The following is a 17,787-nucleotide window of genomic DNA, read 5'->3' on the forward strand; positions in this document are numbered from 1 at the left end:
CATTATGCTGGGGGCGGGGGGTGGGGAGCCAATATCAAAAGGTGACTTACTGTCTGATTCCATATAATATTCTCGAAATGACAGTATTGTAGTGATGAAGAACAGATCCATGGTCACCAGGGGTGAGAGTTGGGGGGAGGGTGTGACTGGAAAGGGAGGTAGCACAAGGGAGTTTCTCTGAGGTGATAGAAGAGTTCTGTGTTCTGGTAGGTGGTAGTTGTATGAATCTCTACCTGTGATAACATTTCATAGAACTATACACCAAAAAAATAAAATGAGTACATGTAAAAACCGATGAAATTCACATAAGGTCTAGAGTTCAGTTAATAGTATTGTAAGTGTCAATTTCCTGATTTTAATCATTGTTGTGTAAGATGGGGAAAGCTGGATGAGGATACATGGAAACACTTTGTTCTATTTTACCATTTTGAGTCTAAAATTATTTCAAAATAAAAAGTTAAAGAAAATTGGGGCAGGAGCACTGATTTATACAGCAGCACTTAAGAATCTCTTCAATTTTTATTAGAAAAGAATATAAAAGAAAGCCTCTGAAGAATTGTAAATTTAATGAAGTTTCTGGAGTCCCTAGTTGGTGGAAATGGTTAAGCACTCAACTACTAACCGAAGGGTTGACGGTGTCTTGGAAGAAAGGCCTGGTGATTCTGTAACTTCCAAAAGGTCACAACCATGAAAACTGTGTGGAGCGCAGTTCCACTCTGAAACACATGGAGTTGCTAAGCACTGTAATTCATTTGTTGTAATTTTGGTTTGGAAATTACGCTGTTATTTTCACTATAGTATTGTTATAAATATATTGTAAACTTGGGGAAAAAATCCCTTGGTGAGTTTCCCTCAGGATAAACTAACTCTTTAATCATGCCTGCAGAGTTCCTAGTGATGTGGCTTCTGTCCACCTCTTCAACCACATTGCCTTCTGCTCCCATCTCCATTCTGGGATGAACTATTTGCAATCCTTACCCCCTCCCCATACATTCCCCTTTCTTCTTGACTCTTATTTTCTTGATAAGCTTCTCCTTTAAGACCCATCTCAAATGATGCTTCCTCTAGAAGCTTTCCCTCACCCAGGAAGCAGAGTTGCTCCAACAGCATGCTATTCCTGCGCTGGTTACTTGTCCAGTTCCCACCCTAATCTGTGAGCTCCTCGAGAGCCCAGACTCGGGTCCCATTCCTTCCTGCAGGCCCCATGCCTGGCATACAGCAGCAAGTCCATAGATGGTGATAAGTGAATGAGTGAATCTGAGGCTGTGCAAATTCATTAATAGTCAGTATTGTTTATTCTTGCATGCTTTAGTAAGTACAGTAATTTTCAACAGAACTAAAGACCAAAGGGGTTCTGATTAACCACAGTTCACCAAATAGTAATGTTTAAAACATTGGATGCCAAATATTCAACTTAGTTGACTTTTTTATATTTTAATTTTCTCCCATTCTTTCTTATTCATGATACAGTGTTGTCAGTACCTTCAGAAAGATCATGAGGTTGCACTTCTGAGCCTCCTTGGATAGATAGGATCTAGAATTTAAGGGTAGGATATGGATTCTGTGGGAGGGTGGGTAGATGTCGAGATTTGCACCTGTATTTCACATGAAGCTTTTACAGAAAGAAGCAAGGTGTTCCCTGCCCTGCAAGCAGCCCCTAACAATTGTACCTGAAATGCTGTAGCAGACACAAATGGACTTGTTTCACTCCTCAGCATCCTCATGGGCAAATGACCTGGGACTCCTTAATCATCTGCAGGTCTAGCTTCTGTCCCCACACTCCAACAAAATGACTCGGAGTCTCATCATTTTTCTTTTATTTTGTCACAAAAAATTGGTTTTTAATGGCTAAGACCAGTGCACAGATACTGACGATCCATTTTTATGGAACAAAAGCTGGTGGCACAATGGCAGATTTGTGTGTGTGTGTGTGTGTGTGTGTATGTGTCTGTGTGTGCTTTAGTTGAAAGTTTACAGAGCATATTAGTTTCTCATTGAACAATTAGTACACAAATTGTTTTGTGACATTGGTTACCAACCCCATGATGTGTCAACACTCTCCTCTTCCACCCCAGGTTCTGTTTCCATTCGTCCAGTTTTCCTGTCCCTTCCTGCCTTCTCATCTTTGCTTTTAGGCTGATGTACCCATTTAGTTTCGTATATATGATTGAACTACAAAGCATGTTCCTCATGTGTTTTATTGTTTGCCCTATAAACCTGTTGCCCTTGAGTCAATTCCAACTATAGCAACTATATAGGACAGAGCAGAACGGCCCCCATAGGATTTTCAAGGAGCAGCTGGTGGATTCGAACTGCCGACCTTTTGGTCAGCAGTTGTAGCTCCTAACCACTGAGCCAACAGGGCTCCGTTTCCCTATAGACCTGTCTAATCTTTGGCTGAAGGGTGAACCTTGGGAGTGACTTAAGTACTGAGTTAAAAGAGTGTCCAGGGCATCAGTTCTTATTGCCCAATCTACTGACCATTTCTCCATCCAAGGCCTGGAGGCTTTGTTAAACGGGGTAGATGACCTCCTCCTTGAAACTGGTCCCTCCCTTGGCTCCTGAGAAGTCACCTACCTTGCGCACCTCCTCTCTTTTGACTGTGTCCCCTGACATTCCTCGAGGATTTAGTCATTGGTCTTATGCCCATATTTTAAAAATAAAAGTTATAATAAACAAGTTTTCCATGTGTGAATTTCCCACTTTCTCTTCACTGCTTTCTGACATACGGTTATCTTTAAAGCCCCACTGGTTTGTGGGGCCCCTGATGTTTATGAATTATTCTTATTTCCTCAACCAAAATTTCCATAAGGACAAGATTAATGCCTTAAAGTGATCCTGTGTCCTCATGGTGCCTTCCGGAGTTTTTAGCACATTATGTCAGTGTAATGTGGTAAATACCTGTTGATTGAGATTAAGACAATATTGTAGTAGCTTGGAAAGAGAAATGTCAAGAAGAAAACCTCTGTAATTTCCTTTCCCTTCTCCAAATGCTCAGGGAGCTGAATCAGAACCAGTTGTCATGCACTAGAGCTGTGCAAAACCAAACTCCTCATCCCGCCATAGTGTGGTGGTATGGAAAGAGCTTGGCACTGGGGTTCAGATAGTCTGGGTTCATGCTCTGGCCTTGCTAGTGCTTGATCTTGAGCAAGTCACTTGAACTATGAACCTTCATTTGCTTATATGCAAATTGAGATAATACCTAAGACTATTTGGAGAAAAATGCTATAATCCACAAAAGTGACATTCGTGATGGGAATTTCAGCACCACAGTAGGCCAGGAGAGAAGCTCTCTGAAGGTAGGTGAGCCTTCTAGTACCCCCGTAGTGCGTTTCCCCACTAAGGTGGGAGCCGACTCTGTCTCTATTTCGGGATAGTTCTGCCAGGCAGGCAGGCAGGCAGGCAGGGTGGGGTAGCATCCTGGGGGTGTGGAGAATGATAGTCTACTGGAGAGAGGACAGAGATTCCAACACCGAACCTTATTTTGTTCTGACATCTTCAGGGTATTTCTGGTGGAAAGGTTAAGGGATAACTAGCAGTCCGTGCCCTGTCAAAAGGGCAAGGAAATAAGACGGGGGATTCAGAGAGAGGACTAGGACTAGATGTGGGTGGCAGATAACCATGAAAGCAAAAAAGACTCTGAGTTTGGGGCCAGAGGGAAGCAGGCTAAACAATGCATAGAATCCTGGCATTTCAGAGAGCTTCTCAGAGAAGGGTGAGAACATATCACTTGGCCCTAGATGACAACGGTAAGCCAGACCATGTGAAGAAACAGTCTTAAAGGAAGATAAAGTGGCGTGGCTCGTATGTGCCCACAGACACAGAAGTGCTTTTGGAGCATGAAGGGCCATTAAGCAAACACCAGGCCCACTGGGACTGCTGGAAATGTTCCCTCCCCAGCAAGTCACGGCAGCCTCTGCAGCTGCCCCTCATGCTAGCCACAGATGGGCTAGCAACCCCTTACCCCCCAGAGCAGGCCAGGCTGAGAGCAGAGAGAGGGGCGGCCTCCCTGGTGGGTGCTCACAGAGCTGGACTGAGAGCAGGCCCTGCCAGGGATCATCTCAGCACGGTACCAGTTTCCACTCTCTGAACAACATTCTAAAGCCTTCTCTTGGCCCTTGCTCTGAAGAAATCTGGCAATACCATGTTTTAGAGTCTCTCGTTTACTTGCATCAGAGGATATTTTAAAAATCCCTCTTCCTGAGAGTCCCAAGGCTTCCTACTGTGTCTGGTTGTGTGTGGCCAGTGCAGCCAGCCTTCCACTCTCCTTACTGCTCCCCATCTGCTAGCAGCACTCTCCAGAGTCAACCGACAAGAATAGGAGACCAGAAAACTGCCCTCTCTGAGCACACCTACCACCTGAAACTCTACACCCTAGTTGCCTCTCCCATTCTTTCTTTCATTCATTCAACAAACATTTATTGAGCAGCTATTGTGTCCAGGGCCCTGAACTAGTACTAACTGAAGAAAAAAATGGGCCACATAGCTCCAAAAGCACCACGCTATTCTTCTGCCTAAGGGCTATGAAGATCACATGGCAGAAAACCAAGAGCCAAACCTGTCCCTGCTCTGTCCACAGTGGCTGTCGTCCCTCCCTAGACAGGACCCCCATCAGTGGGTCTATGGGGAGTTGGTTCAGGGTGTTGGAAGGAATGGGAGTCAAACACATCAGTGAGTCTTTACTTGCTGGTAAAGGTTTCTCAATCCCAGAAGGCAGGATGGTGATGAGCCTTTGGTTTCATAGACAGTGTCTCTTGTTATCCTCACAACCCCAGCTCAACGGCATCATCATTCTGATTATTCAAACATGGAAACTGTGGCTCAGATCCCTTAAATTACTTGCACAAAGTCTTACAGGCAGTAAGTAGCAAAGCCTGCAGCCAAGCCACATCTTCTGCCATAAAGCCTCTCTTCACCACACTACACAGCCTTCTAGAGTCTGCCACTTGTCACCTTGGTTTGATGGGTGTCTCTGTTGAAGTTGGCTGACTTAAAAAGTCAAGTGTTAGAGGGACTTAAAAGATCTCCAGTTAAGAAGCTTTAGAAAGAAAGGCTTGCCTTTCTATCTGCCCACCTACATGGACCCTACTAAAATGGATTTTTAGCAAGTGAGAAAGAGTTCTGTTTACTGCACTCCTGGGTTTCTGTTAACCCTTTGATGATGGTCAGATAGACCAATCTGGCCAGAACTCCCGCTAGGGACTCCATCCCCTGGCCAGCAGCTGCAAGGGGTATGGCAGCATTAGGCAGACCAGCCTGGGGAAAACCTTTTTAAGAGTTTAGACATGTCCAGGACTCCAGTAGCTGAAACCTCAGCAGGCTCTGGGGTCTTCGGGAAGAGCTAAAGAAGTGTTTTGAGAACAGAATCCTGGAGAAGCTCCAGTCCCTACCTGAACCTACAACTGTCCAGATCCCTTTCCTGGATCTGCTGGAGTGGATGCAGGCTGGACCCTGGCCAGCCCGGGAACTACTCCACTTGCCCTCCACCATTACAATCTACCTTTGACTAATTCAGCTTTGAGAGGCTGAGCCTTTCTACAACTCAGGTCCTCGCTCAGCAAGGAGAAGAAGGTGATTGGCTGGGTCAGCCAGGGCTTTGTGACCCGCGGGCAGGGCTGCTCCAGCCCCTCAGAACCCCTCATCCTGCCTGCGTACGTTGTCTCCATGCAACCCCAGAATATCCTGGATGTGTGACCCAAGGGGCAAGGGGTGGCAATTTTGCAGATTTTCCAAACAGGTGACTTCAGCTTCCCTGGGCCTGGGCAGGAGGGGTAGCCCAATGACAATGGGCATAGCCCCACATCAGGAGCGGGAAACATTTGGCAGGCTTTGCAGAATTCTCACTCCTCCGATCCCAGAGCATTGGTTCCAGTTTTCCTGGCTGGTAGGATGGCATCTACAAAGCAGAATATATGGGAAATCTAGAGTTGGGAAGGGATCATGGCCAGAGACCCAGGTACAGGAACCTCAGATGGCTTGGATATCTAAATTACTTGGCCCAAAGTCTCCCAGGCAGTAAGTGGCAAAGCCCCAGACAGAAGGGGCAGTGAAGAGCACAGTTCTGTGGCCTGTCTCCCTTCTGAGCTGGCCATTCCATGGTCTTGGAGGCTTGAAGCTGGATGTGTGTGAGGCGCCTGCTTCTCAAACAAGTGTCCTTGGATTCTCACTGTCTGCCCCAGCAATGCTGATAATACAGAATACTTTCTATGTGCTAGGCTCTGTGCTCAGCACTTTGGATACATGGCTCACTCTGTCCTCATAATAGCTCTATGAAGTAGGGACTGTTACCGTCCCCATTTTATAGATGAGGACAACTGAAGCCTAAAATCAAACAGCTAGGAAATGGTAGAGCCAGGACTTGAACCCAAGTGGTCTGACAGGAGATCCAGTATTCCTAACACACCACCTTTTTGGAGCTTGCTGGAGTCATGCCCACCACCCATGCAGGACTGAAAGACCTGGTGTGTCTTTCATAGCCATGCTGGGGCCAACAGGAAAGACCTGGGAACTTCAGAGGGCTATAGTCAGCCCTTCCAGGGACTAGGGCTAGCTTGGGATTGAGGGAACTCTAGGGTTTTAGAGAAGACTAGGGGTCCCTGAGTTGTCTTCAAGATATATTTATGGAAGAGAGTCTCTTTCCACTGAAGATTAAAAATAAGCCAAAATTAGATTTAGGCTGGTGATAAGGTATACACTCTTGACCTAAAAAGTTATTAAATGTTGTTGTCAGCTGCTGTTGAGTAGACCCCAACTCACAGCAACCCCATGCAGAACAGAATGAAATGCTGCCTAGTCCTACACCATCCCCCGGATCGGTTGTGGATCGAACCGTTGTAATCCATATGGCTTTCATTGGCTGATTTTTGGAAGTAGATCACCAGGCCTTTCTTCGTAGTCCATCTTAGTGTGGAAGCTCTGCTGACATCTGTTCAGCATCATAGCAATACACAAGTCTTACTGACAGATGGGTGGGTCTCCTACAAGAATTCTATCACTGAACCACCAACTATTGTTAGTTGCCCTTGAGTCAGTTCTGACTCATGTGACCCCATGTGTGCACAGTAGAACCGCCCCATAGGGTTTCCATAGCTGTGACTTTCAGAAGCAGATCGCCAGGCCTGTCTTCCAAGGTGCCTCTGGGTGGGTTCAAGCCACCAGCCTTTCAGCCAGTAGTCGAGCACTTAACCATTTGCACCACCCAGGGACTCCATGAACTACCAATACCCCCTTGTTAAATATTAGAATATGAGATTTCAGTTATGCAGGCTTATTGGCTGTCTTTATGATTGAAGAATGTACGTGCTTAGTTCTAAGTGGAGTCCTGGGTGTCTGGGAAGGAACCAAATGGTCTCTAGAAGCCCTTCTGACCATGGGATATTGAGATCTGATATACTCCTCTAGCAAAGAACCTCTGGAGTGAGCCAACCCTTAGCATGTCCTGTTCCAAAGAGTGGGCCTCAACCATTAGCAAGTCCAGTCCTGTGAGGCCCCAGGAAGGCTAGTTTGGACTAGGGCCATTGCTTCTGCTTTTCTCCAGTCATCAGCCCTTGAAACTCACATGCTAATCCTAAACCCTCAAGTGGCTCAGGAACTCCCAGGGCCAGCCTCCCAGAACCACCCTTGACCAACCTGGACCCTCTGCAGCCAAGCAGAGTGCAGGCCTGGAGCTGGCCCAGGCCCACTCCACCTTGGGGGCCTAGAAACAGAATGGCCCCAACAAGGCCTCATGGATAAATGAGTCTCTGAGCCTGTGGAAGGCTCCTGGACAATAATTCTGGACAATTACCAGAATAGCTTGTGCCCTCTACACCCAGTTCCCGACAGGCACCTCTGCAGAGCTCCAGAGGCCTGGCAGAGTCTGCTACTTCAAATCCCTCTCTGTAACTCTGCTAGCTTTCTCCTTCCTCACTTCTGTAGCACTTACTGTTTCACCACATTTGGGCATTTGGTTATACTGTTCTTATGTGTGTTTGTCTCAGTAAGACTATAAACTCCTTGAGGACAAGGGCAAATCTTTTCTATTTCTCACACTTCTAACAAAGCAAATACTCGTCAAAATAAAATGAACTCCACTTGACCCTACCCGTTCTGCCTCTTCAACAAGTTGAGCATTCATTTGCTGTTGTCTACTCCTGCTGATGCTATTTAGGTGAGTCCCCGAGAAACTTGGAAACACTTTCCTAACTCCAGCCTCTGCAGTTCCATTCTACAAACATTGTTAGGCAATTACTGTTCCCTGAAAATTGGTCTGAAACCCCAAAATGAATGAAACATCGCATGACCATTGGAAGAGGTCACAGTCTGGTAGAAGGGGTAGACACACGAACGGTTTAAATGTGATGTGGTAACGTGGGTGCTCAGGATGCTGTGGCAACAGAGGAGGGGCATGGCTCACTGCACAGGGGCTCAGAGAAAGTTTCCTGGAGGAGATGATACTGAAGCTGAGTCCTAAAGGTGGGGGGCGGGGAGGGGTTCCAGGCCAGAGGTTGTGAAAGACAATTCAGGCAGAGAGGGGATACGGGGAGGTGTCACTCAGTCGTTCAGCAAATTCATTGACTACCTTGCCAGTGACAGGCCCCGGAAACCCCACTCCTGGCTTCAAGGGGCTTGCTGACGAAAGAACCAGGCATTTCCCCAAATCCGATAGGGAGTACAAGGCTAGGAATGCAGGGCAGTAGGCTGAGAGCCATTGAGTAAGCGACTCCAGTGCAGTCAAAACTACCCTTGAAAATCTCTGACATTGCCAGGTCCTGAGTCCTTAGAAGCTCCCAATACAATCGTTAGTGTTTGTTTCTTTTGGCCTTTTGGCTCTGGCCTCCCTTTTCATGGGCAGTGGAGAACAGGTCTATTTTAAAAAGGAGGAAGGACTAGGAATATGTAAAAGGTTTTTCTCTCTCAACTTTTCTTCAAAATTCATTTAGTTAAACATGTAGTGTATGATGAGTTCTATTATATATACTTGGGGTGGGGGGGAAGGTAGAAGGCATAAGGGGAACACAAACTAGCAGAGGCTGACCTGAGACTCCTCCTTAAAGCAACACTTCTCAAACTGTGTCTGCAGATCCTCTGGGCACCTTGTCAAAATGCAGATTTTGATTCAGTGGGTCTAGGGTGAGGCCCAAGAGTATGAATTTCTAATAAGTTGATGCCCATACAGCACCAGTGCTGCTAGTCCAGGGACCCCGCTTTGAGAACCACTGGAGTAGAGAATGAGTGGACATGGGGTGGGGCAGCATTCCAGACAGAGTGAGTGGGGAGTTGCCTGTGGCTCCCACTCCCAGCTGCAGGCGCAAAGTGGGAGATAAGGTTGGAAGAGGTAGGCCTTCAGAGGTCAGAGAAGTGGGCTGGGTTTGTTCTTCCCACACAGAGACACCTTGCAAATTAAACCTGGAGAAATAGTCTTCACTTCCAGAAACATGTGCTCTCATAATTCTCAAAATAGACAGTCCTTTTGGTCTATTTTCAGTTTCTCCATTTCCGATAAAGTCCTAGTTGCAGGAAGTATTGCCTTCTGTTGACAGTGCACGCCAGAGATAAACAGCACTGACACTTGGCCTCTGGGTGGGGGCGGGGGTGAGGAGGAGGAGCTCACGCCCGCTGGCTAGAGGGGCGCCTGCTGCTCAGCTCCAGCATCGCTGCTGTGCAGGAACATAGGCCCAGGGTTGCCAAAAGAAGCCAGAAATCCCAAACTGTGTATGTGAAAAATCCCAACTTTAAAACACCCTCTGCTGACAAGTCAGTTCCGATTCATAGCAACTCTATAGGATGGAGCAGAACTGCCCCATAGGGTTTCCAAGGTTGTAATCTTGATGAGAGCAGACTGCCACATCTTTCTTCTGTGGAGGGGCTAGTGGGTTCAAACCGCCAACCTTTCGGTTAGCAGCTGACGCTTAACCACTGAGCCACCAACTTTAACATAGCAGACCTTAACTCAGAAAGGTTTCCAACACTGTGAGGGTACAGTTTGCCTTCACAAGGTAAATTCAGCCAGTGTTGGCTGGTCTATGAATGCTGAGTGCAAAAGGGCACTAAATTGGGGAACGGTGTGGCCAGGCCCCATGCAGCAGTGTCGGGGGTAGATTAGGACTAGAGGCTGGAAGGCCTTTGAGGAGGTTCCTGCTGGCCTTGGCTAGAGAGAATGTGTGCACACACCCCATCGAGAGCAGAAGAAGAGCAGAGCATGTTGAGCAGGTAGAGTTGCAGGACTTGGCGAAGGATTGATGGGGATGAGGGATAGTTGGCTGTCTAGGATGACCCGAAGATTTCTGGCTTTGGTGACTTGGTGGCTGGTGGTGAGTTTTCCCGGGATAATGAGCACAGGAGGAGAAGCATGTTTTAAGGGAAATTTCGGGACAAGTGGGGTTTACGTGCCTGTGGTCAGCCAGCAGGCCACAGGAACAGGGGGACTGAGGTCAGAAGAGAGGCAACAGTCAGTCTTACTAAACACAAATCTGGTCATGTTAGTGTCTGCTGGAACTCCTCGAATGGCTTCCCATTGTCTAAACGTAAGGTCCAGTCTCCTCCGCATGGTAAACAAAGCCCTTCGTGATCTGTCCCTGCCAGCCTCACTGCACCACGCCCCAACACAAAAAACGTGCTCTCTGGGCCTGCTGGACAACTCAGCATTCCCAGAATAAGCCATGCCTTTGTTCATGCTATTCCTTGTGTCTGCGGTGACCTTCTGCCCCAACCCTTCGTACGTCTGGAAAATTCCTACTCCTTTCAGCTCTAACATCTCTGCTCTTTAGCCTTCATTGACCCTTCCAAGAAAAGAGATACTCCTTTCTTTGTGCCGTCCCTGAACTTTGTGTGTGCTCTTCACTGCCCCATCCCTGCAGGGATTTACTGGCCTGTCTGCAGACTTCTTGAAGGCAGAGACTATATCTTACTCACCTTTGTATCAGCAAGTCTTAGCACGCATCTAGCATATAGTAGACCCTCACTAAATGTTTACAGAAGGAGTCATGTAATGCTGGTCTGGTGGGAAATGCTTCTGATTTCCCAAGGGATCATCCAGCTTCTCCTCTCCTAACAGCTAAAGAGCAACAGGAGGCCCCTGGGTGCTGACCTCATCTTTATTCTTCTTCCTTTGCAGCTGGGGTATGGCCGTCAATGTGTACTCCACATCCGTGACCAGTGAAAATCTGAGTCGCCATGATATGCTTGCATGGGTCAATGACTCCCTGCACCTCAACTACACCAAGATAGAACAGCTCTGCTCAGGTAGGAGCTGGGAGTAGGGGAGCGGGCCCTGCTGGAGGGAAAGGAAGGGAAGGAGGGAATGTAGTTTGTAATTAGGGTCAAAGAGGAGAGCCGCAGTGCCCTAAACTAGTCAGACTGTTTGGAGTGAAAGTAAGGAAACAGGGGTCTCCAGGGAAGGGAAGCAGTAAACTGCAAGAGCAGGAGAGGCCCAAGGAGGGGTGCAGAGAGAGGAGTAGTGGGGTACTGGGGGCCAGGAGGGGCAGTGAAGCCAGAGGTTAAAAGCACGAGGTCTAATCTAGCCACTCTGGGTCCAAATCTCAGCTCTTCTTCTTGTAGTGCAACCCTGGGCAAGTCACTACACCTCTTTAGGCCTCAGTTTTTCCACCCCTAAAATGGAAATAACATCACCTATCTAACTAGGGTTTCTGTTAGGATTAAATTAAATTACATATATGAAGTGTTAAACCCTGGTGGCGTAGTGGTTAAGTGCTATGGCTGCTAACCAAAAGGTCAGCAGTTCAAATCCACCAGGTGCTCCTTGGAAACCCTATGGGGCGGTTCTACTCTGTCCTGTAGGGTTGCTATGAGTCAGAATTGACTTGATGGCAGTGGGTTTTTTTGGTTATATGAAGTGTTTAGTGTGGTGCTGGCACATAATGTGCGTCAATAAATAGTAATTGCTCTTATTCTGGGAACGCTGGGGGAATTCTGGCCATGTCTGTCCTGAAAGTAGACTGGCCCAGTCCCAGGACAAGGAGGAAGGAGACTGGGTTTGGGGAGTAGGCCAGCAGAGGGCGGCCTACTTAGACATGCTGGTCCACAGGAGCTGCCTACTGCCAGTTCATGGACATGCTTTTCCCTGGCTGCGTGCACTTGAGGAAGGTGAAGTTCCAGGCTAAGCTAGAGCACGAATACATCCACAACTTCAAGGTGCTGCAAGCAGCTTTCAAGAAGATGGGTGTTGACAAAGTAGGTGCCTACGCTCAGGGGTGGGGGCCTGAGGAGCTGTGTTACACTGGGGAAGAAGACAGCCTGCCAGCTGGATAGCAGGGGCCGCTGGGGTCATCCCAGCTCTCTCCAGCCCCGACTTACCAGAGGGAACGTTCCTTCAGCTCATGGCACAGTGCAAAACCCCACAACACTTTACATCCATCCTGACGACATTCCTCTCCCTTCCTTGTCTCTGGACCCTTCCCACCCCAGAAACTGAGGCTCTGTATACTGTTCCTACTAAGTTGCATCTCTCTCTAGGGCCCAAGCAAAGCCTCTTTGCTCACTCTACTGCCTTGATGGCCCCAGGACCCGGGTTCCAGTGCCTCCCTGCTGCCCCCTGCCCCCGCACCATGCAAGCAACAGGACCAAGGGATACATGTCCACACAGTTCTTCCTGTGCCTCTAGGAAAGGGATGTCTCTGGATCCCAGGCCTGGGCCTGCTAGCCCACCCGTCTGTTCTGGTGTCGTGGGGGGGAAGGGTGGCAGGTGGAGAAGGTCAAGGCTGCTTCAGCCCAGGGGCCGGCTTCCCTGAGAGCAGAGGTCCTGCACAGAGGGAGATGGCCCTACAGCAGCAGGTGGTTAAAATGCTCTGCTTGTGTGGTCTGTTTCAGATAATTCCTGTAGAGAAATTAGTGAAAGGAAAATTCCAAGATAATTTTGAGTTTATTCAGTGGTTTAAGAAATTCTTTGACGCAAACTATGACGGAAAGGATTACAACCCTCTGCTGGCGCGGCAGGGCCAGGACGTAGCGCCACCTCCTAACCCAGGTGATCAGATCTTCAACAAATCCAAGAAACTCATTGGCACAGCAGGTAACGTGCCCTAGCTGGGGGAGGGAGTGTGGGGGGCCAGGCCGGCAGGGCTCTCCAGCCAAGAGTGCCCCCTGGGCCACCCGACCCGGCCCTGCCAGCCTGGAGGAGACTGTTATCACGGAGTTCAGATGACACCGCCTGCTGCCCACTTAGACCAGGGAGAACCACAATAGCGGGTGAGAGGGCTCCAAAAATTGCTGTAAGAGGAGAGCCACCAGCACCAGCCATGGAAGCCACTGGTGGTAGGAGGCCCAGGGTACTTCCTTTCACAGCATGAGCTAACTTGTTTGCCCAAGATGATGGAGCAGCAAGGAAGCATGGCTCCTCTGTCCAGATACATCCAGGCCAAGGTCCTGGTGCCAGCCCTACAGATCCTTCGTGCCCCCTGCCCACTGGATGCCCATGGGCAGGAGTTTGCCAGGCTCGATTATATGCTCCCCTATTCCAAAGGCCCAGAACCCTAAGCCATCAAGAGATGAGTCTCTTGAAATTAGGCTTTGTCTGGGTTCTAGAGGAGAAAGGAAAGAAGCAGTAGAGCCTTTGGGAGACAGCAGGGTTGGGGAGAGAGGGAGAGGAACAGCCCCAGCCTGCATCTGAACCCGTCATAGCAGAGCCATCTCCTGTTTTCGCTGCTGCCCCGCCTGGGCCTGCCCCCACTCACCTGCTTGCTTTGCATTAGAAGCAGCCAGCTCTGTCTAGGGAGCTGAGTAGCTAGAAAGCTAGTGGCCACAGCATGCCGGCTGTGCTGGGGAGGAACTCAGGGTGACTGGTTGGCCACTGCTGCTCAGATACTGGGCTAAGCCCGGCAGAGGGCACCAGAGCCCGTCCTGAGACGGGCTGGGAGGGGCCTGGCCTAGGTTTCTGCTGGCAGTCTCATACCCTGCTAAAGCCCTCTTTGTGTCCTCCAGTCTGAGGCATCCATGGGGAGAGTGGCTTTGGGTTAAGGCTTATGATATGAAAGACCTAGCAAGAGCCAGATTCAAGAACCTGTGTCAGCTACTTTTCCTCAGACTCTAGCTGTCAGTACAAGAGGGCCATGAACCCTTCCTTCCCCACCTCCCCAAATCCCTCTTACCCTCCCACCACCTCTCTTCCCTCCCCAGCATCTCACACCTTCTTTTAGTTCCTTATAGTCTTTGCTCTCCTGGGCTTGCCAAAGAGGGCTGCCTAGCTGCTTTAGTGTCATGTGTGGCTGAGGCTCGAGGCCTAGATGTGGATGCCTCTCCTGAGTGGTTGGGCAGGGGAGGGCAAGAGTGCCTGCCTTTCGCATGGGCCTGCCCTGCAGACGTCACACCAGGCTGCCTCACGCCACGTGGGCTGTGGGCTTATGTGGCCTCATCTGACTCTTCTCCTCTGGGCAGTTCCTCAGAGGACGTCCCCCACAGGCCCCAAAAGTATGCAGACCTCTGGCCGACTGAGCAGTGTAGCCCCACCCTGCATCCTCCGGAAGAATCCCCCCTCAGCCAGAAATGGCGGCCATGAGACTGATGCCCAAATCCTTGAACTCAACCAGCAGGTGAGTGAGGTGGGTGAGGGTAGTTGAGATAGCCCTGCCCCAAAAGCCAGGCTCTTGGGATGCCAGCCAGGACAAGAGGAGGGTGGGAAGGGGAGTCTGAGGCAGGCACCTCTGGCTTCAACACTGTTTTCTCCCCAAGCAGCTATTGGACTTGAAACTGACAGTGGATGGGCTGGAGAAGGAGCGCGACTTCTACTTCAGCAAACTTCGTGACATCGAGCTCATCTGCCAGGAACACGAAAGTGAAAACAGTCCTGTCATCTCGGGCATCATTGGCATCCTTTATGCCACTGAGGTGAGCTCTCCCAACACCTGCTGACATCCCAGGCCTGCTGGACTCTCCCCATGCTGGCCTGGCCCTGGACCAGTGCATGGTAGGGTCAGGAGGGCCTGGAGAACCTTTTACTGAGCAGGAGAGAGAGGCGAAGTCACTAGCCCAAGGTCACAAAGAGCATTAGTTGGGAAAGTAGGACTAGAACTGAGACCCCCTCACTCTTGGTCCGTTGCTCCTGAGCTACCTCTACACTCAGTCTGGCCTGTCGGGCTCACCACTTCTCTCTCCCTTCCCACCCTCCAGGAAGGATTTGCACCCCCAGAGGATGATGAGATTGAGGAACACCAACAAGAAGACCAGGACGAGTACTGAGGGCGGCTGCAGCCCTGGCTGACTGCACAGTGTCCCTGTGCCCCTCCCTACGCCCACCCTACATTATAATCCTTTCCTTCCAGCGGTTGGCCGGGTGCTTTGTGTTAGTGCGGCAGCCAGCGTTGGGAGCCCGGCAGGCAGGGCTGGGGGGATGGGCAGGTGAGCAGGCAGAGGCCCCGCCCTCCTGTGGCACTGGCCCAGTGGGCGGCCCCCTGCCCACTCCTACCCCTATTTATTTCCGTTGTCTCTATGCTGTGTTGGCCAACACTTCCCAGGGTGCTGCTGCCACCCTCCCCACCTCCCACCCCCAGCCAGCCACCTGCTCCTCGACAGCCAGCAGCTGTATATTTGACAAAGTCATTGGTATATTTTTACTTACTGGATTTTCCTTGCACTTTACCTGTTCTTTTCCCAGGGCTGACAGCAGGGCTCAGAGCAGTGTACCTGGCTTGGCTTCCCTTCCCCACTGCTGGGGTCCAGGGCAGGACTCAAGAGATTCTTATTTATTTTGTCTTTTGACTTCCCAGTGGCTGAGGGGAGGGCTGATGTCAGGAGAGGGAAGGGTGACTGAGGAGGGAGGCTGTAGTCCCTGGTGATCAGGCAGAGGAAGGGAAGTGTATGAGGGATAGAAATGACCTCCTGGCACTGGGCTCACCCCCTTGGCCCCCTGCCTCCAGCACCGAAGCCCAGCACTGCCCCAAGGCCCCCAGCCACTCCCTCCTGCAGCTTGGTTCATACCACACAGCGGCCTGGACCCCACTGTACGTCCATCTCCCATTGCCCCACTCCCCAGCCCTGCCCACTTGGGCCAACCAGCCTGCATATGTGTTCACTTTTATTTAAATAAATGTGTAATAAAAGTCCACGTCTCCCTCAGTTGAGCCACAGCCTGCGTCTCAATGCTTTTCACCTCCCGAGGGCTCCCTTCCTACCTGAGGTGATGGCCAGGAGCACTGCATCAATGTCATCCTCTCTCACGCCCAGCTCTGACCTTCTGCCATCTCCCCACACTGGTGCCAGAGCTTGAGGGGAAGGCATGGAGGCCCCAAGCCCCAATCCCTGAGAGGAACAAAGTTGAGGCCGCGGCTGTGAAGACGGGCAGCTGGATAAAGTGGCCGTTGGGCAACAGGGTAGACTGACAAGAGGTGCTCTGTTTCAGTTTCCTTTTGGTCAGCTGCACTGCATGTTGTCCCACACCTCTTGTCAAAGCTCACACACCTCACAACAGTGATTGAGCTGGGGACAAGGTTCATGTAACAGAGAGGGCTGGGTGAGTCAAAAGAGCAAGCAGCTCTGAGTGCTAAAGCCTAGGACAGCAACATCCAAGCTGTCCCTTCTATTGCACAGAGGGGGTCAGGAACCCTTCCACGTCATTCATACAGCCTTACATTCCTGATGTGTGCCCAGGCAAAGGGCCTTAACACCCAATGCCCAGTATGCCCAGGAGGGACCAAGAGCCCTGAAATGAATTTGGTTACCAGGCTCACTCAAAATGTTAAATTTTGCAGTTTAGAATATCAGAACAGAATAGAGCCTTGGCAGTAATCTGAACCAAAAAACAAAACCCATTGCCATCGAGTTGATTCTGACTCATAGTGACCCTATAGGACAGAGTAAAACTGCCCCATAGAGTTCCCAAGGAGCACCTGGTGGATTCGAACTGCTGACCTTTTGGTTAGCAGCCATAGCTCTTAACCACTACACCGCTAGGGTTTCCAATCTGGACCAGCCCCCTCATTTACTGACAAAGGGATAGAGGGTCCATATGTGGCATGATATGCTGAAGATGGTAAAAGCCAGGACTAGAATTCAGACCTCCTGACTCATGGTTCAGTGCTCACTTCATAAGACCACAGAGGTGTGACCTCCAGAATGTTCCTCTAGCTTCATACATGCCCTGATAGACATTTCCTCAACATCCTGAATCTGAGCGGATGCACCTGGGGCTGAGTTTCCTCTGTGGCTCTGCCCCACGGCGCTCCTTCCAGGCTACTGTTTCTCTAGTTTTTAAATTTCTCTAATAACTAATTCTGTTGTTCTAATGATGCTAGCTATAAGCTTTAAGTGAGCAACTCATGTCTGTTCATTCCTCACTCACTTCACCTCCTCCTTTTGACTCCCACCCCCACATACAAAGAGACTTCCAGCCTTATTTTATCCCTGGTTTTCTTCAACAAGTTTCTTGCCTGCTCTTATTTATCTTTCTGATATTTTATTCCTTGCCTAATTTTAAAAGGCTTTTCCTCCATTATTCCAAGTAGATACTATAAAAGGATAAGATGGTGGTTCTGCCCTGCCCAATGTTCATCTTCAGGCCAAGACTTCTGATTGTACAATGGGTGTGGTAGGTAGAATAAATGGGCCCCCAAAGAAGTCCACATCATAATCTCCAGGACCTGTGAATGTGTTACCTTACCTGGCAAAGGGGAATTAAGGTTTCAGGTGGAATTGAGGTTGCCAATCAGTGAACCTTAAATAGGGACAGTAGCCCAGATGGCTTCACTGAAGAATTCTACAAAACATTTACAGAAGAGCTTGTACCAGGACTACTGAAGCTATTTCAGAGCATAGAAAAGGAAGCAACACTTTCAAATTCATTCTATGAAGCCAGCATAA

At 49.5% G+C, this 17,787-nt stretch overlaps 1 protein-coding gene across 2 annotated transcripts; it reads left to right on the plus strand.

The window, feature by feature from the left end:
• The first annotated feature begins 5,657 nt into the window (after positions 1-5,657).
• Positions 5,658-16,047, plus strand: MAPRE3 (microtubule associated protein RP/EB family member 3). 2 transcript variants are annotated; one of them, XM_004377598.2, is made up of 7 exons: positions 5,658-5,884; positions 11,096-11,223; positions 12,026-12,171; positions 12,808-13,009; positions 14,371-14,525; positions 14,668-14,820; positions 15,103-16,047. In XM_004377598.2, exons 2-7 carry the CDS (start codon positions 11,103-11,105, stop codon positions 15,169-15,171), a joined length of 846 nt encoding a protein of 281 aa, XP_004377655.1. In that variant the 5' UTR covers positions 5,658-5,884; positions 11,096-11,102; the 3' UTR covers positions 15,172-16,047. The 2 variants fall into 2 exon arrangements, with proteins under 2 accessions (XP_004377655.1, XP_023588163.1); XM_023732395.1 differs by lacking the exon at positions 5,658-5,884 and having other exon boundaries at positions 11,103-11,223; positions 12,808-12,964; positions 15,103-15,220.
• The last annotated feature ends 1,740 nt before the right edge of the window (positions 16,048-17,787 follow it).

This window comes from Trichechus manatus, unplaced genomic scaffold (genome assembly GCF_000243295.1).
Source record: "Trichechus manatus latirostris isolate Lorelei unplaced genomic scaffold, TriManLat1.0 scaffold00052, whole genome shotgun sequence".
Taxonomy (NCBI): domain Eukaryota; kingdom Metazoa; phylum Chordata; class Mammalia; order Sirenia; family Trichechidae; genus Trichechus; species Trichechus manatus.